Source organism: Herpailurus yagouaroundi, unplaced genomic scaffold (assembly GCF_014898765.1).
Source record: "Herpailurus yagouaroundi ecotype Mexico unplaced genomic scaffold, PumYag 202, whole genome shotgun sequence".
NCBI lineage: Eukaryota > Metazoa > Chordata > Mammalia > Carnivora > Felidae > Herpailurus > Herpailurus yagouaroundi.
In genome coordinates this window covers 14,172,470-14,194,934 of record NW_024412433.1, presented here as the reverse complement: position 1 = coordinate 14,194,934, position 22,465 = coordinate 14,172,470, and the positions used below count along the sequence as shown (strand labels likewise).

Below are 22,465 nucleotides of genomic sequence, written 5' to 3'. Positions count from 1 at the left end.
ATTTCTTCTCATCCATAATTTCCCTCCTAGAAACATGAATGTCAACAAATGGCACATATAACAAAAATCTTAGAGAGCTGGGGTTTTTGTTTTTTGCTTTTAGCATTTATTTATTTATTTATTTATTTATTTATTTTGGAGAAAGAGAGAGAGATCAGGCACCACAAGCAGGGGAGGGGCAGAGAAGGATGGGGAGAGAGAGAGAGAATCCCAAGCAGGCTCCACACTGTCAGCGGATTCAGGGCTCGAACCCAGGAACCATGAGATCACGATTTGAGCCGAAATCAAGAGTTGGACGCTTAACAAACTGAGCCACCCAGGTGCCCCTGGGTTTGATTTTTTTTTTTAACTGAATCATTGATTTTACTAAAAGTTGTTTCAAAAGAAAAAAAAACTTTCGTTGTCATGACATTTTAAAAAAACATGGGTCTGAAGGACCATTTGTAATAATACTACTATTTTACGTATTTATTGTGCTTAACAATATCCAAATACCTTCAGGTGCATAATCTTGATTCTCTTAACTTTTGGTTACAGTAGGTAAGGCAACGGAGGATCAAAGAGGCTGACCGTTCAAGGCCCCATAAATAGTACATTTAAAAGCTGGGGCCCAAAGCGGGGACTTTAGCACCCTGGTGCACTGGAATATCCGTCCCATCGCGTTATAAATGGGATTCCTGTGTTGAGAAGGATCTAGTCAGTGTCACTTTAAGAGTGTGTTATTTTACAAATCAATTTTGTAAGGTACTCCTTCACGTTTATCAGTAGTCTTCCTGATTTCCATGTACTTATATTCTTGCCCATGTATTATGTTAAAGAATTCAGGTAACCTCAAAAGAAGCAGGAAGGAAATTTCAGAATTGCCCGCCTGCCGCGCTTTCCAAGGCAGCTCAAGAGCTCAATTTAAATGAGACTTTCATTACTTTAAACTCTTATTATAGAAAATCATACCGAAATTAAGTTCTTCATCCCATTTCCTAAAATCTAACTTTAGTCTGGGGGAGGGAAGGAAAATGAGAATGAGAATATATTGACGTCACGCGCTTAGAAAAAGAAAATCAACCTCGAAGTCTTATCTTTGTCTATTTGCGACTCGTCTTCATTTCTACTCTTCAAGGTCAGCAGAGCACCCAAACTCAGCCAGGTGTCTCTTCCCTGAGACTCGTGCTTGAGCCCGAACACATCTTCTCTCCACGTGGGTATACTAAGTGTCGGGTTGTCACGAAGATCGGGCCAATCAGCATGGATTTGGAGAATAAGGTTCATGGAGTCCGATAACGTCATAAATTGACTACAACACACAGACCTCAGAAGTTTTAAAAACCTGTATTATAGACCCAACAAAAAAATACCGTCGTCTATGAGCAACCGAGAATTCGTCCATTATGGTTATAATTGCAACTTATAATATGCGCCGGTCTCCACCTGCAGGTGGCGAATGGTTACTACAGCCTTGTGCAGCAAGTGTGAACATCAGTTGTGGAAAAGGGTTCCAGAGGAATTAACACTTCAACATATTCTCAAGTGTTGCTACAATGAATCTGTACCGGTGGGACCATAAACTTTTGGTGGTTGGATGGCCCCAGAATGTATGAGGACCATATGTCAATGTCTGTCTTATTCAAACATGGGTGCTCCATAAATTACGTGCTGAATGAGTGAATGAATGTATAAATGAGTGAATGAGTATTGCAAAGAAATTTAGGAATTTGAACCTGGCCAGAAGAACGTAAGTCCTGCTCCAACGACCCATCCAATCCAATCTTCCTGCCGCGTTAAGTAGAGATCTGGAATCAACGGATCATGTCATGTTCCTCTCTGGTTAGAAACATGAACCACTTGGCCCCTTTGGAGTAGCCCAGAAACAAATGAGAAATGGAGGGGCTGGGAAATCCCAGAGCCTAGCTTTCATTTTTCACCGGATTTCTTGGCTCCCTGTGTTTCTGCTCATTAAACAGGAAAAAACTAAATTGTTTCTAATTTTCAAAACACTTGCATGGTAACTCATTCTAGATGCAAACAACTTTAAAGGCAAAATCACCAGCGGCTATGTAGTATACAGAGCATAGATACCAAAGGAGGCCACATAAAATTAAAAAACACTAAAGAACAAATAGTCCGTGTCGTCCAGGGGGATGAACTATGCAACCCAAGTGAAAATTAAAACCAAAGTGCATACGCTCATCAGCATTGCATAACACAGCTGACTCATTTGCATACAATGCAATTATTTCTGATAGGTGCTGAACTCAACACACCCAGCTGGGTTAGCTGTGTCTCCAAGGGCTTTTTTCCCCTGCACGTTGGCTGTGTTCCCTCCTGGCCATGATCGCAAATAACCGTTCACAGCACCGTGAGACTGGGAACAGTTGAAATAAGCGCTATACTGATCTCTGCATGGCTAGCCTTCGGGGCCCCTCACGTGAACAAGAAACAGGCCCGATTCTAGGTCAGAGGGCTCCATTCCTAGAACACTGTATCTGATCTCGTGTTTTAGGAACCCCCACTTGTTTGGTGCTATATAAAGAATTCTTCTTCTTCTTTTTCTTCACCCTGGACTGGCAGGTGAAGGAGACATTTTGACACCGTCTTCCTTGCACCAAGATCCCTCTGGCCAGCAAGGGACAAACCATGGATCCTTTCCTTAGAGATTTTATTGTTCTTGGAGGCAGTTGCCCCTAAGGAGGAGTCTGGCAAGCAGGATGGTGGCTGGCTGGCCCGGAGATCCCTTGGAAATTTGCTCAGAACAGATTGCCTGGGTTCACAGTTGACCGTGGTGCGCCCTGTGTCAACATTAGTTTCTGCCTCCAGCTTCTCAAAGCTGTTTTCCGCGCTGAGGACCTTTGCTGTGGCCCCAGGCTGAAGGTGGGGAGAAGGCAGCTGCATCCGGGCACCCGTGGCTGCGCTGCGGTCCTGGGATGGGCAACCAGGGTTTTTCCACAAAGTACCACTATAGCTGTCTGACGCTGGGCATCCGCCGGGCGCTGGGCACTCCGGAGAGCCCACCTTGAGCCTCCTGGCCCGGCTTCTTCGGCCTCTGGGCTCTAGGGTCCTCCTTGTGGAGACAGGGATCAGCCTGGAGCCCTGGGGAAGCGTGTTAGCTCCCGAGGTGCCGTTCAGAAAGGAAAGCTCGCCATTCCTCACACCAAGTCCTGGATTCAGTTGGACCTAAGGGACAAGGGAAAAAGAAACAAATTCAACAGACGTTTTCCATTAACTAAGTGCCGAGAGCAGACGATGTTCCATTCATCCTCCGCCATGCTGTGCCCACAGCAGACTTGCAACAGAGCCAGTTGAATTGAAGTCATAAGTCCAATCTAATTATGAGCTCTATCAGTATTCAGCTCCACACATCTTTCTCTCAGACTCCCTAAACCAACGTATGACAAGGCTACGAATCTGAGAATCAAATGACCGCTTGACAACAGCACGGTTCTTGTAGATCATGTTGTTCAAATGACACAAAGATGTTCGAAGATGTCATCTGGCGGCCTCACTTGCTGATGCAAACAATGTATCACCAACTATGCAATCAAAATCACAATAAAAAGCCACCCAAACACGTGGCCATAGTCAAGATAAAGCCTGGAATAAGAATTCAGTCCTCCAAAGTTGGTAAGTTCTTTTAGATCAGGCCAATGATATATATCTTGAGCTATTGCAAGACATGTGGGCACTCCAGCCAGACTAATAATTCGACACCTTTTAAGCCAATATTCTTTAAATTGGGGGGGGTGCCATTTGTTTATAGCACAGACCTAGTGTCATGTGGGAAACAAAGAAAGGAGGGAGCTGTGTTCTCTTAATCCCTAGCAATTCCATTCTGGTTCCAAACGTACAGGCCCTACTCAGCAGAGCTCCCAGCCTAGGGTTTACTGCTGTCTCCTTCTGCAGAATGGAGTTCACTGGCCCATCTCCCATCCTTGGACTCTTGGGAGCCTCATCCCCTACTCGTTACACTGCACTCTGACCAAGAAGATTTCTGGAAAAGATAATGTTCTCTCTCTTGTCAGTAGCCCTTAGAAATTGGCATCTAGGGCCTACCCCTGCCTGGCCCTGCCCTTAATCAAATATGGAAAAGAATGTCACAACCGTAAATACATTTTCTAAGTGAAAGAAACCCATCTGAAAAGTCTACATACTGTATGATTGTGACTATATGACATTCTGGAAAAGGCAAAGCTATGGAGACCATAAAAAGGAAAAAAAAAAATAAGTGGGGGGCACCTGCACGCCTCAGTCGGTTATGTGGCCGACTTCGGCTCAGGTCACGATCTTGCACTTAATGAGTTTGAATCCTGCGTTGGGCTCTGTGCCGACAGATCGGAGCCTGGAGCCTGCTTAGGATTCTGTGCCTCTCTCTCTCTCTCTCTCTCTCTGCCCCTCTCCTGCTCACACTCTGTCTCTCCCTGTCTCTCAAAACAATGAATAAACATTAAAAAAAAAAAAAAAAGTTAGTGGTTTCCAGGGGTTAGAGGGGAGAGAGGGATGAACAGGCAGAGCTCAGAGGATTTTTAAGGCAGTGAAAGTACTCTGTACGATACCGTGGGAGGGGGGGGGGGTGGCACACGTCATTATACCTTTGTCAAAACAGTTCGTGCAACACCAGGAGTGAAACCTAATATAAACCGTGGACTTTCCGCGATAATGATGTGTCTATGCAGGTTCATTGTGGGATGGCGGGATGCTGACAGAGGGGGAGGCGGTACCTGCGAGGGGCAGGGGAGCATATGGGATTCTCCAGTTTGCTGTGAACTTAACACTGATCTAAAAAAAAAAAATTGTTTTTAGGTTTGTTAAAAGAAAATAAAAAAGACTGGTCCATATTTATCTCCCCAGGCAAGAAGGAAGAAATCAGAACAGTAAGAAAGCAGGTCTAGAAACGACCAAATCACCACGCACGAGCGTCCGGTAGTTGCTTACTTATGTCACACTCATGTAGGCCCAGCCCCCAATTTTCTCTCTGATAGAAACGGTATAGTGACCGTGATCAAACTGCAAAAAGCGAGAAAGTTGTTTCCATCAACTCCTTTGGCAAATATTCTCTGTAAAGAGCCGTATAATGTATCTGAGGCCCCGTGGACCCAAGGTCTTCATTGCAATTACTCGACTCTGCTGCAAAGCAGCCTCAGACAATGAGATAAATGGGTGTGGCTGGGTTTCAATCTTGTGCAATTTTCATGTGTCATGACGTTCCCCCCGCCCCCAACCATTTAAAAGTGGAAAAACTATTCTTAGCTCCCGGGGGCCCGTGGTTGGCTGATCACCGCTATAGAAAAAAAAGCACGACTTCTCACTCCCCAACTGCCCCTCCCCCACATCCCAACACTTTTTTCAAGCAGAAACTTTTCTGGAATCACTAGATAATGAGGTGCTCTCTGCAGAGCGGCCCTGGTTGAAGGCTGCTGGGCCTCCCTTTGTTCCCCCACCCCCACACCCGCCCGCTGGGGTGCTGACCCCACTCACCAGGTCCCTAAGGCTCCCCGGAACACACTTTGAAAACCGGTATTCTGCAGTCTGGACCAAGCCACTTACCCTGAAATCTCCCCCACAGGTGTGCTTCCCCTGAGCCGCGCCCCCCTCCCCTCCCCTCCCCTTCCCCCCCCACTCTCCCTCTCCCCTTCTCCCCCACTCTCCCTCTCCCCCCTCCTACTCCCCCCCCCCCCACCCGTCCACGCAGGGGGAGCCTCCACCAACATCCCAGCCCCCTCTAGCGGGGACACTGTCAAAGGGATGGCCACTACATGCCGGGATGTGTCCCTGTGTGCGAACCCAGAGGAGAAACTTCTGTCCTCAAACTTGGCTGCACACTGGGGCCCCCTGGGGAGCTTTAAAACACTGACACCAGGCTCCCACCTGCGGACGTTTTAATGTCATTGGGCTGGGAGCCACCTGGGCCTGAGGAATTTTTAAATCTCCCCCCGCCCGGGGGGGGGGGGGGGGTGATTCTAATGGCACAACAAAAGTTGGAAAGTACAGCCACAGACCCAGAAAAGGTGGTCCTCCGGCAGCATGCTATCACGTGGTCACCGTGAGTCTCAGCGTGTCAGGCTGACCTCCCACTCCACATTTCTGGAGTGGGATTTGCCTTTGCCTCTCTCTAATTCCTCCTGCCTCCCTTGCCCTTCCTGGCTTTCTGTCCCTTTTCATTTTTCCTTTCACCCAGTGTTACCTTCTAATAATATCCATCTAATAATTTCTGGGGCACCTGGGTGGCTCAGTTGGTTGAGCGTCCAACTTCCGCTCAGGGCATGATCTTGCAGCTCATGGGTTCAAGCCCCACATCCGGCTCTGTGCTGACAGCTCAGAGCCTGGAGCCTACTTGGGCTTCTGTCTCTCCCTCTCTCCCCCCCCTCCCCAGCTTACTTACACTCTGGCTTTCTCTCAAAAATAAATAAACGTTAAAAAATTATATTCATCTAATAACTTCTCATAAGAAAAACATGGCAAAGGCAGTGACGGCTCACTGTAAAGCCCATTGAACAATTGTGTAAAATAAAAAGGAAAGGCTTCTCCCCAACTCCAACCTCAAGTGACCCCAAATTCTCCCTCTCCGAGAACACTATTCGTTCATTCTTTCCAAATCAGAGGGAAATAGACTCTCTCCCGGATGCAAGCTGGGGTCTCCTCTCCTGGGAGAACAAACTCCCCAAGTCCCCTCAGAGGGCTGAGCCGCCAGCCTAGCCTCCTGGAGAATCGTTTGACGTTATAATCTACCTTTTTACGTGACCCAGTGAAGTCTTTTTCTTCCGGAAATGGAAATTGGCATAGGGATTCCCATACTCAGAGATCATTCAGGGTTGGTATTAGACTATCCAGTCTGGATGAGGAAATCCACTGGTTTGGTTCTGAGGTCCTATTGAATTTTCTACCAATCCTGAAGAGAAGGAGAAGCCTCAGAGCAACCAGGAAGTGCCTCTCAGGGCAGGCTCTGTAGTCGCCCCTCCTCTCAGCTCTGCTCAGCCCATGGCCCCTCCCCTGGGCCTCGCCCCCCTCGCCCCCCTCCAATGTTCTACCTCCCAGGGACCCCTGAGCAGTCTTTCCTGTTCCAACACTCAGTTCTCCTGTTAGATCAGCTCTTCCCCATCAACACCTCCTTCCATGTCAACTGGAGTCCAAAGACCCTCATGGCTTCAACCACTTCCCCACCCAAACCTCCCACTCCTCTCCACCACTCCCTTTCCTTCTGCCAAAGCCTCCCTCGAGACCTCCCAACTCCGGGTTCCATCTGCGTGCCCACAGGCTCTGAACTTGTGCCTTGAGCTGCAGGCTGCAGAAAAGCACACGACTGTTCAGCGTGACATCACCATGAAGGTGCTCTTTCCAACTGGGCCCAGGCTCCCCGTAGGTCCTGTTTCCTTAGCCAACTCTCAGCTGCTTCAGACCTTCCGAGCTGTCCTCAAACCGTCAGTGGGGCCACCACACCCCCTCCCCAGGCAGAAGGATCTCGCCATCTAGATTAAGGAGAAAACGAAAGCCATCAGCAGCTAGCACCTCTCGGCTGCCTGCCATCCAATGTACCTGCAACATCATCATCCTCCCCACAAGAAATGGGACCAGTCTCCGCTCCGTGAATTCCAATGCCTCCTGCCTTCCTGGCCACCGCCAACTTATGGATGATTCACTTCCTCCCACTTTGCTATCTTGTTTCTCCCCTCCTTCTCTCTACCCCATGCTCTGCCCTCTCTTTTTCCACAACAATTAAACCTGCTCAGGTCTATCTTGAATAAACACATTCCTTCACCCTCTTGCCCTCCGGCTCTCTCTCTCCTCTCCTCCACAGTCAGGCCTGTCTATTAAATGTATCCACACTCATTTATCCTACTAACCTCCCCTTATTTCCTCTACCCAAGGCACTGACTCTCCCCGCTACCAATCCACTGAAATTGCCCTTGCCAGAGATCATCCTCAATCAGCTTCCTTGTCATTCATTGTTACATGAGCTCCGGTTGAATTTTACAAGGCTGACCTTTCTCCTTTACATTTGAAGTCTTTTTTTTTTTTTTTAAAGCTTCAATTACTGTGTAAATGATGAAGGCTCCCCAAAGCGTAACTACAGCTCAGATCTGTCTTATAAGCCTCCCACTTGTCTATCCAACTGCCTTCCAGGCACCAGCTCCTCAAACTCAACATGTTCAAAATTGAACTCATTTCCCTACTCATGCTAATTCCATTCTGTTTAGTCTTTTCCCTTTCTTCAAATGCGTTAGCCCCGTGTTAGCAAAGCAAGAACATCATTTCCCCTTCTTCGTCCCCATGTCATCCACTCCCGTGGACTCTGTCGCCCAAAGATCTCTCCGATCTTCCTGGCTCTCCGTGTCCAATGTCCTTAACCCTAGGGCAGGCTCTTGCCATCTCTCATCTGAATTACTGCCACAGCTATGGGATGAGGCCCCCGTCGATGCCTTCAAGTCCCTCCGATCCCTCCTGTACTCCTCTACAAGAGGAGCTTCAGAAACAGCTTTCATCATGTCACCCTCCTACTTCAGATGGCTCCCTATTCTTCTTGAGATAAGAATCTAAGTCCTTTTAATATGACCGATCACACCCTCCACAGTCTGCCCCCTCTTCCTCCAGCCTGGTCATTCACCACTTCCTCCCTTCCAGCCTCCACTTGCCAAACTCGAGCTTCTTTGGACATGATTTGCTCTTTCCCAGTGCCAGTGTTTGTGTATATTATTTCCTCGGTCTGGGATATGTCTCTTCTAACCCCTCTCCCTAAAAACCCATGATCAGCCCCGGCTTCCACATCACTTCCTCTTGGAAGCTTTCTTAATGTCCCTGACTCTGGGTTAGGTCCCCTAAATATTGGCTCTGCCACTTAGTTGTTGGACTTTAGAGAAGTTACCTAATCTTCCTATGCCTCAGTTTCTTCACCTATGAAAGGAAATAATCCTGAGTACCAGCATCATAGAGTTGTTGAAAGGATTAAATGATAACAGTGGCTGGGACATAGCTCTGCTAAATATGAGTTGGTTAGTATCGTAGTAATTAGCATTATTACTAGATCTCTTCGCAGCCTGTAATTCCATATCGTAGTAGTTATCAGTGTTATGCACTTGTCCACTTACATCTCTGTGTCTTTCTCTGAATTTGCCATCTTGAGCAAGGGGTATATTCATCTTCTTCATTATTGTATCTCCAGTCCCTCGCATCGTGCCCAGCACATGGTAAGTAATCAACTAGATGTCTTTTGGATACATACGTAAAGCTTAGCACCTAACAAAATGTACATTTTTACATGTATAAAGGTATGGAGATGTAAAATCCTATTGGGCCCCTAATTATTTGACACTAGGTAGATCTCAAGCCTTTTACTTTATTTTATTTTTTTTTTTAATTTTTTTTTCAACGTTTATTTATTTTTGGGACAGAGAGAGACAGAGCATGAACGGGGGAGGGGCAGAGAGAGAGGGAGACACAGAATCGGAAACAGGCTCCAGGCTCTGAGCCATCAGCCCAGAGCCTGACGCGGGGCTCGAACTCACGGACCGCGAGATCGTGACCTGGCTGAAGTCGGACGCTTAACCGACTGCGCCACCCAGGCGCCCCGATCTCAAGCCTTTTAAAGAAAAGTCAGAATGACTTTCATCGTATGGTTGGCCATTTCTGCAAACATTTTAAGAGAAGGAAATGTCAACTTCTCATTCTCAAAGTGAGGTCTAAGATCCTTAGACCACAGACCACAATTGAGTGCAATTATTATTAATGTAGAAATGCAGACGTGTGCAGTTACGGTGAAGAATTTCCAGGAGAAACATAATGCTGAGTGATTGAGAGAAATCCCTTGGGGGAGAAGGCTTCTCTTGCCAGAACACAAATTGAAATGCATTTGTAGGAATTCTGATCATTTAGAGCTCATCTTTCCAAGAAATATTTGTAAAATGTTACGAATTGAGAACGAGCTTTTTCAAGTTTCAGGGAACCTTGGCAGTTATCTTGATGAATAGGACTATCGTGTGTCACTCATTTGATTCTAAATACCTGAGAAACAAGAGAATATGCATCATTAAAAAATGATTAAGCTGTTAAAGGACAGATTCATCCCATGAAGGGAAAATAAGATTGTCTCTTACTAAACGTGATTGCAAGAGATAAGAGAATTTCTCCTACACTGAAAAAAAAAAATTAAATGGAAACAAATGACGCAGATAATAAGAACCCCCCGAACAATGCCAAACTTGCTTACTTAAGAGTTGAAACCACTGTCTTCCGATTAATTGTCCTTTAAAGTAAAGGTACTTACCAAAAAAAAAAAAAAAAAAGTGGGGGCCGTCTGGGGGGCTCAGTCAGTTAAGCCTCTGACTTCAGCTCAGGTCATGATCTGACAGTTTGTGAGTTCAAGCCCCGTGTCAGGCTCTCTGCTCTCAGAGAGCAGATCTCCTGTCTGCCTCTCTCTCTGCCCCTCCCCAACACACCCCTCACCCCCCAAAAATAAATAAATTTTTTTACAAAAAGAAAAAAGAAAGGCACTTACTTTAACTGATTAATCACAACCACTGATGTTAACTGCTTTTCTGTAAGAGTGAAAACCTGAGCAATGCCTCGAAGTGTTCCTTCAGGGAAGCATAAACCCAAGTATTTAGTGAGCAGAAGGGTAAGGAAGGCAGTGTGTGTGTGTGTGTGTGTGTGTGTGTGTATGTGTGTTGTGTGGTTGTGTGGGGCACATTTGGGGTAGGGATGGAGAATGAATAAGAAACGAAGAGAGTGACAAAGAGGGAGGAATAGAGTGGAAGTGCACACAGCGGAGAGATTCGGAAATGGGAAAGGACCCTCGAGAAATGCTACCGAAGAAAATGAATTACTTTCTCTATGACAGACCACGTTCTTTGATTTTTTTCCAACGGCTAAGACAGAACACAACGACGGACTTAGCCAAATGTTGATCGAGTGAAAAGAACCACGTGCTTGCTTACACCAAACTAGCTTCTGGAACACACACCTTTTCCGAAGAGACAGGCTTATTTCCTGAAAACAAGCAGTCAATCAACCGGTGGTGCAGAAGCAGCTGTCTACCCACTAGTCTACTGGAAATAGACATTTACAACAAAATACTGAAAAGGAAGCGGAGCGTCATAGACTTCCAAATTATATGGTACAAGAATAAGAAAATACGTAATCAGTTGTGGGTTACAAAAATTTCCATGTAAAACGTGCACCAAATGGAAGCTAATGTGCATTGGAGCTTCAGGGCAGGTTTTGGAGGCAAATTGCCATTCGAGCAGAGCCTTGAGGGGTGGAGAAGTGAAGAAGCAGAGAAAGACATCTCTGGACAAGAAACAGCTTAGGCAATGCAGAGATGCCAGATATCCATAAAATGGAAATTTTTCAACTCAAAAAGGAATGAAGTTCTGACACCTGTTACATGGATAAACCTAGAAAACATTATACTGAGTGAACTAAGCCATACGTAAGGACAAGTATTATATGCTATGTGTCACATCACATAGGTGACGTGCCTAGAATAGGCAAGTTTATAGAGACAGAAAGAACCAAGGTTACCAGGGACTAGGGGAGGACGGAAGAGGGAGTTATAGTTTAATAGGTACAGAGTTTCTATGTGGCGTGATGAGAAAGTTCTAGAAACAGACTGTGGTGATGGTAGTGTAACATTGTAAATGTACTTAATGGCACTGAACCCGACACTTAAAAAGGGCTCAGGTGAACAAATGTTGTGTTCTGTGTATTTTAGGACAATAAAAAAACATATCTGGGTGCAGGGGTGAGCCTAGACTTCTGGAAAGAAAGTTGGGCTAGCCACAAAGTTAGCCGCCATTTAAAAATGTGTTCAACTGTGGTGTGCTGGGTAAAATAGGATGCCTAGAGCCGGAGTGAAGAGTTAGAATGTCATAATAATAATAATAACGCACCTTTAAAGCTACGCGGGCTTAAAGAAGGAAGGGGGAAAAAGAATGACCCCAGTAGAAAACTATCACAGTTTTCTATTCACCTACATTCACTAGGTGTGACTGAATGAGGGGCATCTGGGAAAAGAGGCTTTAAAAATGACAGTATTTCAAAACCACTGCAAATGGGGAGAGAGTGACCAGAGCTGGAGAGGTTGGGGGAGGCTGTCGATGGTGTCTTAGGTTTCGCTCGGACTGAATGCGAGGTGCGAATGAGACATGATGGTCCCGTGGTCTTCCAGGGAGCCGGAAAGAAACTAAAGCTCGAGAGCCAGAGATTCTCACACAGCAGTAAGGTCAACAAAGATGAGGCTAAGTCCACAGGATGGTCTATATTTCTTAACCTTAAGGAAACCTTTGGCCAAGGACAGTGGTTCTCAGCTGGGGGAACCTTCACCCCCAGAGGCGTTTGACAAGGTCTGGAGACGTTTTGGTTGTCGCAACTGGGGTGCGGGGGTCGGTACTACTAGCCTCTAGCGACAGAGCCAACGGTGCTGCTCACATCAGCAAGGCACAGGACAGTCCTCCACGACCAAGAATCATCTAGTCCAAAATGTCAATACCGCCAAGGCTGAGAGAACCTGGTTTAGGGACAGGAAGAAAGAGGTGAGTCCTTGAAAAAAAAGATGGAAAGAGAAGACAAACTTAAAGAGCTGGGTTATGGAAACCCACAGAGCACAGACTTTTGAGGCAGGAGTGGTCAATGTGCATGATGCTTGTGGCCTTATGGCGAAACTCTCCCAGCATTTGTACAAGAAGAGAGGATGAGGGACAAATAGCAGCCCCAGGACCGGAGAGACAGATAAATGCAGGGAATCATGGCTTCTCGGAGCAGAGACTCCTAAGGGGAAATGCCAGCAGGAAGCAGGGCCAGATGAGGAAAACCTGAACTCTGACTAAGGAATGGCAGAAGGCTTCGTGTGGACAACTCTGAGAGTGAAAAACTCCAGGGGGGACCCAGTCAGAGGGGCCCCACAAGCTTGTGAGATTTACCTCCAGGAGCCTGACTAGACTCTCACAATAAATATGGGAGAAACTTCTCCTTGTGCTTCTGGAAGGGGAAGGAGAAAAGAAACCATTTTTTTTCTTTTTTTTTTCTTCTTCTTCTTTTTTTTTTTTTTCTTTTTTTTTTGAGAGAGAGGGAGAGGGAGGGAGAGAGAAAGCGTGAGTAGGAGAGGGGCAGTGGGAGAGGGAGAAAGAGAATCTGAAGCAGGCTCCATACCTCAAGGCTCCAGCCCACTACCATGAGCTTATGACCTGAGCCGAAATCAAGATTCAAATGGTTAACTGACTGAGCCCCCCGGATGCCCCTAAAAAATACAATTTGAAGAGACGGTAAACATCAGAGCCAGGCATGGCAGCGCTGTTGGGATTATCAGGCCAGGAATTTGAAATAAGTTGATGAATGTCCTAGAAGCTCTAATGGATAAAGCAGACCGCAAGCAAGGACAGGTGAGCAATGTAAACAGAGACAGAAATCCTAAGAAAGAACCAGAAAGAAACACTAGAGATTTAAAAAACAAAACAAAACAAAACAAAACCAACACTGTAACAGAAATAAAGAACACCTTCGATGGGCTTACTAGTAGACTGGACACGGTTGAGCAAAGAATCACTGAACTAGAGCGAACCTCAGAAGAAACTTTCAACACTAAAAATCGGGGGCACCTGGGTGGCCCAGTGGTTGAGCATCTGACTCTTGGTTTCGGTTCAGATCATGATCTCATGGTTTCGTGAGTTCACCCGCAGCACGGGGCCTGCCTGGGTTTCTTTCTCTCCCTCTCTCTCTGCCTCTCTCTTAATTGCGGGCATGCCCTCTCCCCTCTCTCTCAAAATAAACAAACAAACAAACAAACTTTAAAAAAACAAGACAAAGCTAAAAATCAAAGAGAACAAAGACAAAAAACCAGAACGGAATATCCAAGGACTGTGAGGCAGCTACAAAAAGTGTCACATTTGCATGGGAGGAACACCAGAAGGCAAGAAACAGAGAAAGGAACAGAAAAAATATTTGAAATAACCGCGCCTGAGAACTTCCCCCAAATTAATGTCCGACACAAGAACACAAATCCAGGAAGCTCAGAGAACACCACCGCAAAAATCCCCCCAAAGCTACACCTAAACACACCGTTTTCCAAACTACAGAAGTCAGAGATAAAGAAAAAAAATCCCAACAGATGTCAGAAAAAAAAGAAAAAAGATAAGGGTCACATCCCACTTTTCAAAAGCCATGCTAGCAAGAAGAGAATGGAGTGAAATATTTAAAGTGTGAAGAGAAAAAAATAGCCACCAAGCTAGAATTCTATACCCTATGAAATTCTCCTACAAACGTGAAGCAGAAATAAAGTCTTTCTCAAACAAACAGAGATTGAAGGAATTTGTATGTCAGTAGGCCTGCCTTGCAAGAAACATTAAAAGCTCTTTGGAGAGAAGCAAAGTAATAAAGATCAGAAACTTGGAAGGAAGAACATTGAAGAAGGAGTAAATGAAGGTCAACTTTCATTTTTCTCATTCTTAGTTGATCTAACAAAAAAGTGTGTTTAAAATAATAATACCAAGGGTGCCTGGGTGGCTCAGTCGGTCAAGCATCTAACTGGCTCAGGTCATGAACTCCCCATTGGTGAGTTCAAGCCCCATGTCGGGCTGGGTACTGACAGTTCAGAGCCTGGAACCTGCTTGGGATTCTGTGTCTCCTCTCTCTCTGTTTCTCTCTCTCTCTCTGTCAAAAATAAATAAAGACTTTGTAAAAAAATTTAATGATAATACCAACAATGTATTTAATTATGTGTGTGTGTATATATATATATATATATATATATATATATATATAATATATAGCATTGAATGCATATATTAGAAAAGAAGAAAGACCTCAAATCAACAATCTAAGTTTCCACCTTAGGAAACTCGAAAAAGAAAAGCATATTAACTCCAAAGTAAGGGGCGCCTGAGTGAGTCAGTCCGTTAAGTGTCTGACTTTGGCTCAGGTCATGATCTCACGGTTCATGGGTTCGAGCCCCACATCGGGCTGTCCGCTGTCAACGCAGAGCCTGCTTCAGATCCTCTGTCCCTCTCTCTCTCTGCCCTTCCCCCACCTGCACTCTCTCTCTCTCAAAAAATAAATAAACGTTAAAAAATAATCAAGAAAAGAATATCCTTTAAAAAAAATCTGAAGTAAGCGGAAGATGATAAGAATTAGAGCAGAAATCAATGCACTTGAAAACAGGAAATCAGTAGAGAAAATCAATGAAATAAAAAACTGGTTCTTGGAGAACTCAAGCGCTACTTGTAGAGGATCAAGAGGCGAGCCCAGGGACTGGACGAAGCTCACACAGGCATGATTGCCCGCTCATGCAGCGGAATAAACTGAGAGAAGCCACCAGAAAGGATGTCTAATGACCCACATCTGTTGTTGAGACTCAGCATCCCAGATTGTACTGACGTTCGATTCATGTGCTGATGTAAGCAAACCCCCTGCCTGGGTCCACGAATGAGACACCACCACGGTGGGGCAGGTGGTGGAGACGAGTGTGAACTTCCCCATTTCATTCGTCTTGGGAAGCAGTCAACTCTTGTCAAGAAAGAAGACCTGGAAGGTGGGCCTCCAAGAGATAAGAGGGAACCTTCCTGCTCTCGCTGTGTGCTTGTCCTGGAGCACCTCCTGGTGACACATGTGCAGCACACACGGAGACGTGTGAGAGGACCTCAAGGTCACGTCTTGGCCATGGAGCTCTGAATGGTGACACCCAGAGGTGCTTGTAAGTTACCTCTCCTGTAAAGAATGTTCTGTTGTTTTCCCCTTTTGGCCTCAACCTTTCACAAAGACCTTGTTGGAAATTAGAGCCTGGCTTCAGTAGTGCTATGGAGACATTGGCAAGGACATGCCCATGGTGGTCGCAGCAGCTACCCATGGAGGTGGGACGGCCCTGTAGCTGGTGCTGATCTCCCCGGGGTTATTGGCAACACAACCAGAGAGCAGCGGCCCGATGAGGAGAGGAGGCTGGAAGAACCTCAGGGGCCCGTTCTAGCGCACCCGAGAAAATTCACGCCACCGAGTACACACTGGCTTTGACGACATCACGGTCTGTGCCTGCTTCTCCCTTTCGTTCCCCAGTTCTTCTTCTCTCTCTCATCTCCCGGAGTGTGGACGCTTCGTAGGTTCTGTTTCCTTCTCTTCAAATTCTACACACGCTTCCTCGGTTACCACCACTTCTGCACAGGGCTTCAGCCATCTCCCCCCCAAACCCCACCCCGCTCGTGTCCCTACCCCAAGCTCCTGCCCTCAGGGGCCACCTGACTCCGGAATATCACCCGAATGACCTGCAGGCATCTCAAGCCCCGAGGTGTCCAGACCCATCGTCACCTCCCTTCTCTTTTAAACACAGTTCATGTTTAACCTCATGCTTCCATCGTGCTTTCCCTTACTTAAAACTTTGCTAGTCCCTGATTGGGCCGTCGAAGTCACCTCTGGATCGGTCCATCTGGCACTCATCCAATCTACCCGCCCTGATGGTGCCGGCGTCATCATCTAAACTGAATCTTACAGGGACCTACCGTGTCTGCTTCTTCTCTAACAACCTTACTAAACGCCTCTCTGCTGCCTGTCGTAGATCCCCCTGCACCTATACTCAGCGGGCCACAATCTTTCCCCAAAAACTCATCTGAACTCTCCAGCCCTACCCCTACCCCCTACCACAGCCCGGTTCGGTCATCCTCCAAGTCACACATGCTCCAATCTTGGTCAAATCAACCCTTTCTGTCCCTATACCCAAGGCAGGGGCGGGGGGTGAGGGGGGTGGGCTGCAGCCCTACCAGAGCAGGCTCCTCGTATCGCAAGCTCCTGGGGGAGAATACAGCCCCCCCCCATCCGCCAGGAAAGGCAACGTGTCATGGCAAAGAAGACCCAACCACAGGGTAAGAGGGACGGCTGTCTTGTCTCCCACAGGGCAACCACGGAAAAATGCAAGGACAAAGCACCGCTAAAGGGGGAAGGGGAGAATCAAGCCACCGTACATTGGCAGCCGTTAAGAACTAAGACAGGGGCGCCTGGGTGGCTCAGTTGGTTGGGCCTCCGACTTCGGCTCAGTCGTGATCTCATGGCCCGTGAGTTCAACCCCCGGCGTCGGGCTCTGTGCTGACAGCTCGGAGCCCGGAGCCGGCGTTCGGATTCTGTGTCTCCCTCTTTCTCTGCTCCTCCCCCACTCAGGCTCTGTCTTTCTCCCTCAAAAACAAAGAAACATTAAAAAATTTCTTTTACATAAATAAATAATAAAAGGACTAAGACAAATGGAGAGCGGGGCCTAAACAGGTTCCGGTGCAGGGTAGACAATCAATACGAGTATTTGGTGAACGAGGGGCACCTGGGTGGCTCAGTGGGTTCACCATCCGACTCTTAACTTAGGCTCAGGTTCTGATCTCACGGCTTCGTAGGTTTAAGTCCCTCATTGGGTTCCGTGCACGGTACCGCACAGAGCTTGCTTAGGATTCTCTGTGCCCCTCTCTCTCTACCTGCCCCCCACCTGCTCGTGCTCTCGCTCTCTCTCTCTCTCTCTCTCTCTCTCACTCAAAATAAATAAACTTTAAAAAAAATAAAAAAGTATTTGTGGGTGAATCAACCTGGACATAGTCGATCGTTTATTGACACATCCATTCATTTACTGAGCACCTACTATGAACCCTAATGTCACTCTCCGCAAAAATGCGCATTCAGACATTCTGCACTGGCAGGTCAGCTGGGAAAACAACTGTTCACTGTGTGCCTCTGGCAGGACAGCTGGTGGCTTTCTTACACACACACACACACACACACACACACACACAAGAATTGCATTGCTTCTGCACAATCTCCTACAGCGTCCACTTTACAGAGCACCTCCATTTCTATTTTCTCTCTGTTGATCCTCATACCTAATTGTACCAGTCAGTACCACGCACGGGCTCCATCAGTGACTGCTGATTACAATAAGGATAAAATAGAAGCTCCTTAGCGAGACGCTTGTTCGTCCGCACGAGAATGTATTTGCCTACCATGCACCAGGCCGTCCTAGGTACTGGGAGGACAGAGGTTCCTGCTCTCATGGTGCTTACCTTCCAGAGGCTGACCATTTTCCTGATGATGTGGTCCCACCTACCTCTCATCTTCTTCCCGTGACCCCACTCTCTTCACCCCAGCCACACAGAACCTCGGGCAGTTTTTTTTGTTTGTTTTTTGTGTGTGTTTTTTTACATGCCCTGCCAAGGAAATGCCACATCACACATTGTCACCCACGGTCTCTCCTCTTTATAACACCTTCCTCCCTTCTCCATCTGGCTCCTTCCTTCCGGGCTGTCCAGCTTCAGGAGGCCCAGGTATCACTCCTCAGGAAGCTTTGCCCATCACCCGCCCACACACTCACATCCATTCCGGCGCTGAGGAAGGGTTATTTGTGGAGAGGTGAATCCGTAGTTATGGTTTTCCACTGAATACGTATTATTTTCTTTCTTTTGGTCAACATCAGTCATCTGGGCCGCCGGGCATTTGTTTCCCTACGATCTTCACTGGGGGTCCCTGACCCTCCCCTGTGAGTCCCGGACCCTCCCCTGTGAGTCCCAGGAGGGTCTGACTTCACAGAAAATCAGCCTCTGCCTGAGAAGTATACTAACCCCCATGATCCCATTCCCTTGGATGCAAAAACTGGTTTAGAGAAGAGAATTGGTTAGAGAAATTGGTTTAGATCCGAGTTGGTTGGCTTAATCTTGAAAATAAGAACAGTTTAAAAAATGTGCCCCCTGCTGCACACACATATTAAATGTTTGTTTGGCAGTGAGGTTGATTATAAATTCCAGAGATTAACCGGGGCTGAAGCAGAAACTTTAGATGCCTTGGAAATTGCTGGGGTAATTACAAGGCAACCGACAGAAAGAGTACCTGTCCACCTTAGGTGAACAAGAAGTAAATAATTTAGAAATCTTTTAACACAGAATCACTATGATTCATATGTTATTAATAGCTCAAAGCTGATGACAACAACATTAATCAAAGGGAAAGACTTTTTGTCTTCTGTCCTGTTATTACTGTACCCAATCGGCCTTAAAGGGGTTTCTGACCATTTCTCAAGGACAGAAGCCATAGAACATTTTGCTGTGAGTATCATGCCCTGCCTGCACACACTTACACAAGCATGCACACTCACAGAGCACTGGATAAGAATGGAGAATTGCATGAGTTGTCTTGAGTGAATTGCATGAGTGAATTACATGAGTGAATTGCATGAGGCAATTCACTGAGAATCTCTCCCCCTCAGTTTTGTTATCTGCAAAATGGGAAAAATAGTGATTTCCTAGGTTGTTATAAGAATTAAATGAATGGGGCGCCTGGGTGGCTCAGTCGGTTGAGCGTCCGACTTCGGCTCAGGTCATGATCTCACAGTTTGTCAGTTCGAGCCCCACGTCGGGCTCTGTGCTGACAGCTCGGAGCCCGGAGTCGGCTTCACATTCTGTGTCTTCCTGTCTCTCAGCCCCTCCCCCGCTCATGCTCTGTCTCTCAATAATAAATAAACGGTAAAAAAATTTTTAAATAAGAATTAAATGAAGTAATCAACGTAATACATTAGTCTAGGTCATAATCAATAATAATAGTTAAAATTGCATTGTGGGCGTTAAGTGTTAAGGCATTTCGTGTGCACAACAACCCACACTCTAGGAAGATGTTGATATTACCTTTGTTGTGCTAATGAAGAAACCCAGACTAAGCCAGGCAGCTTCTAGGTGCCAGGCTCACCCGGAAGAGAATACTCCACAAGAGACGCCACATGAGCGCTATCAGGATGGTGCTTGGCTTATAGGGGATGCTTACAGAAGGCTTTTCTATCAAGATTATTTTTTAAAGGAGTTCGAACCATCTAGCTTGATTTGGGGTAGAATTTGACAGTGATACAAGGTGCTTGAAAATGAGGTCAAGTGTTCTCAAGGAGCGTTTTCAAGGGGCACCTGGGAGGGTTCAGTCGGTTGAGCATCGGACTCTTGATTTCAGCTCAGATCATGATCACCAGGGTTGTAGAATCGAACCCCGGGTCGGGCTCCATGCTGGATGTGGAGCCTGCTTAAGGTTCTCTCTCCTTCTGCCCCTCCCCTACTCACGCATGCACACACTCTCTCTCTTTCTCAAATTAAATAAAAAAGAAAACTAAATAAGTCAACAGGGAAAATATTACGTCCACAGGACTGCAAACTTAACATCCCCAACTATAATTACAGCTTGAGCTTCCTTAGGTCGGATGGGAGGAGCTTACACTATTTCTGAACCAAGAGTGGGCCAAGTATTTGCGCGCAGTTTTAAAGGACAATCTTGTATAAGCTACAAGCTCACGGAGCTTGAACTCCCTTATCTGTCAGATGAGGGGATTTTATTAGCCCACTGACGCTCAACCCTGACACTTGCTACATATCTGAGTCGTCCAAGGCGCCCCCGGAGACGCCAGTCTCACTGACCTGGGGTGCTGCTGTGGCAGGAGACGTTTTCCAAGCCAAGCTCCCCGGGGGATTGTGACGTGCCACCAAGGTTGAGAACCACTGCATCGGATCATCGCTAAGGCCCATCTCAGACATAAAATCACACAGTGCCATGTGCGTCTACAAAGATCAGAGGCAAAACAGGAATACCTGAAGCAGAATCTGGTTGCCGTCATAGTCCTGTGTTTGCCACCTGGTGCGGCTGATGGGGACGCACGGATGGGGTAGAAGAGGCACTAACTGGCCAATCTCTTGGACCTTAAACTGCAGCACTGAAGACTCTTTGGGGTCCACTGACATCCCGAGGGGCAGCTGCTTCAGGGACAGCTGCAGAGCAAAGCTCTCGGTGGCATAGAGCACAAAGAAACAGAAGTTGCTCTTCTGCAAGGTGGCGTCCTTCTGCAGGATCAGCTCGTAGAGTCTGATGGCATCCTCGTAGTTGTCAAAACTGCAGTAGAGTGTCACTCGCAGGATCTCGGCCCCACAGTGCACCTGCCTCACGCCCCAGACGGGCATCTGGCTGTCCAGGCTGTAGAACTCCTGCTTGGCGAGAACGTAGGGACACGGTCGCCCCGGAGCGTTGGGGGCCGGGTAGCACTGCCAGGGCCAGCGCCGGAGGGAGTCGAGGACCCGGAACAGCCGCTCCTCCCCGAGGCTCTCGTGCAGGAAGAGCAAAACAGACATCCCCGGGAACCGTGAGCGCTTGGAGTGGCCCCTGTCGTAGTATTTCGCTGGCCGGACCCGCTCTGACACCAGAAAGGGACGGACGTCTGGGCACACGCAGTCCAGGAGCCGGTCGAGAGTTTGCTGCAGAAGCGAGCCGTGCCCAGAGTTGGCCAGGAGGTGGACGGTCATGGCCAGAGGCTCTGGTGTCTCGTCCATTCTGGACTGACCCAGGACAGAGGCAGCAAGGGGAGGGGGGCCCGGGGCAAGCTTCGGCGGTGAACGGAGCAGCGGGCGGTTCTCACGCAGAGCCTGCAGCCCACCAGGAAACCCGCACCCCCGCCCCCCTTCCAAGCCGAGCTCCCAACGTGGGCCCCTGGCTGCCGGCGGCCACACGGGAGGCAATCCACACAAATCGGGGCACAACCGCAGCGGGGGTCGATGTCAGCCACAGCGTCACTCGCGCGCACAGTGTCACTGCGCATTTGGCTCGTCCAGGCACTCCCCAGGGGTTCTGTTTGCCCTAAAAACCTACAATCCTGAGAAACACCCAAGTGGGTGGTACTTACAGACACTCAGGAAAGGAAATGACCGGGCAAAAAAAAGGAACAGGAGTCGGCTCTGTCGAGCTGATAGCGATCTGTTTAGTTGAAAAGACACTGGGTTTAGGTTTACAGTTTATGGGCCCACAATGGGCTCTGATTTCCTCCTTACGTCCCTCCAGGCCACCTGAATACAATGACCGCTTTAAAACAATTCTGCAACTTTTCCCTTGGCCAGGATTTCCACCCCCCTCCTTTGTCTTTTTATTTTGTTGCAGGACCACGGATCCTAGGGCAGAGACGAGAGGATATTTTATCTAAATAATATTGACTGTTCACCAAAAGGGATTTGCTCTACCGCAGAGTCTGAGGGCATGTACTAAAAAGATGTTTCAAAACTAAGCCCCCCCCCCATTCATGTGATTCTTCACAAAAGAGTGAGAGCTTTCCAATATCGACCAGGGTGGTTGCTCGTACCTACTGAGGATCGACCAGGCACCAGTCATCAGCCCTTCTAAAACTTTACATGAATAGGTTTAAGTCTCCAGCACACCTACGAAGAAAAAACTAGCCCCAAATGATGGATGAAGGTGGGACACAGAAAAGTTAAGCAACCTAGCTAAGGTCTCACAGCTAAAAACTGGCTGAAGGAAGATTGGAACCCAGGAACCGAGAGGTGCTCTTGAGAAGCAAAGAGGAAATGCTTCGCGGGGACCTGGAAGTCCTGGCCTGGCTTTTCTTCCTAAGGATACGGAAAGGACACGAAAGCACATTCTAGCTGAGGACACGTATTAATCTTAGGGACTCTGTGTGCTGTCGAATCTTAAAATGAATAATCTTCGATAAGAATATCCCAGCTCTAGG

The 22,465-nt window shown here is 47.3% G+C and overlaps 1 protein-coding gene across 1 annotated transcript; it reads right to left on the bottom strand.

Moving 5' to 3' along the window:
* Nucleotides 1–1,307: 1,307 nt before the first annotated feature.
* FAM124B (family with sequence similarity 124 member B) lies at nucleotides 1,308–22,139 on the bottom strand. Its single transcript, XM_040450869.1, has 2 exons — nucleotides 20,547–22,139; nucleotides 1,308–3,168 (listed from the first exon to the last, which is right to left on the bottom strand). Exons 1-2 carry the CDS (start codon nucleotides 21,276–21,278, stop codon nucleotides 2,518–2,520), a joined length of 1,383 nt encoding a protein of 460 aa, XP_040306803.1. The 5' UTR covers nucleotides 21,279–22,139; the 3' UTR covers nucleotides 1,308–2,517.
* Nucleotides 22,140–22,465: the final 326 nt, after the last annotated feature.

Coding starts and splice junctions, on each gene's coding strand:
- FAM124B (XM_040450869.1), bottom strand. CDS start 21,278: ATGGACGAGACACCAGAGCCTCTGGCCATGACCGTCCACCTCCTGGCC. Junction 3,169..20,546: donor GCAACCAGATTCTGCTTCAG/GTATTCCTGTTT, acceptor CTTGTCCCTTAG/GTCCAACTGAATCCAGGACT.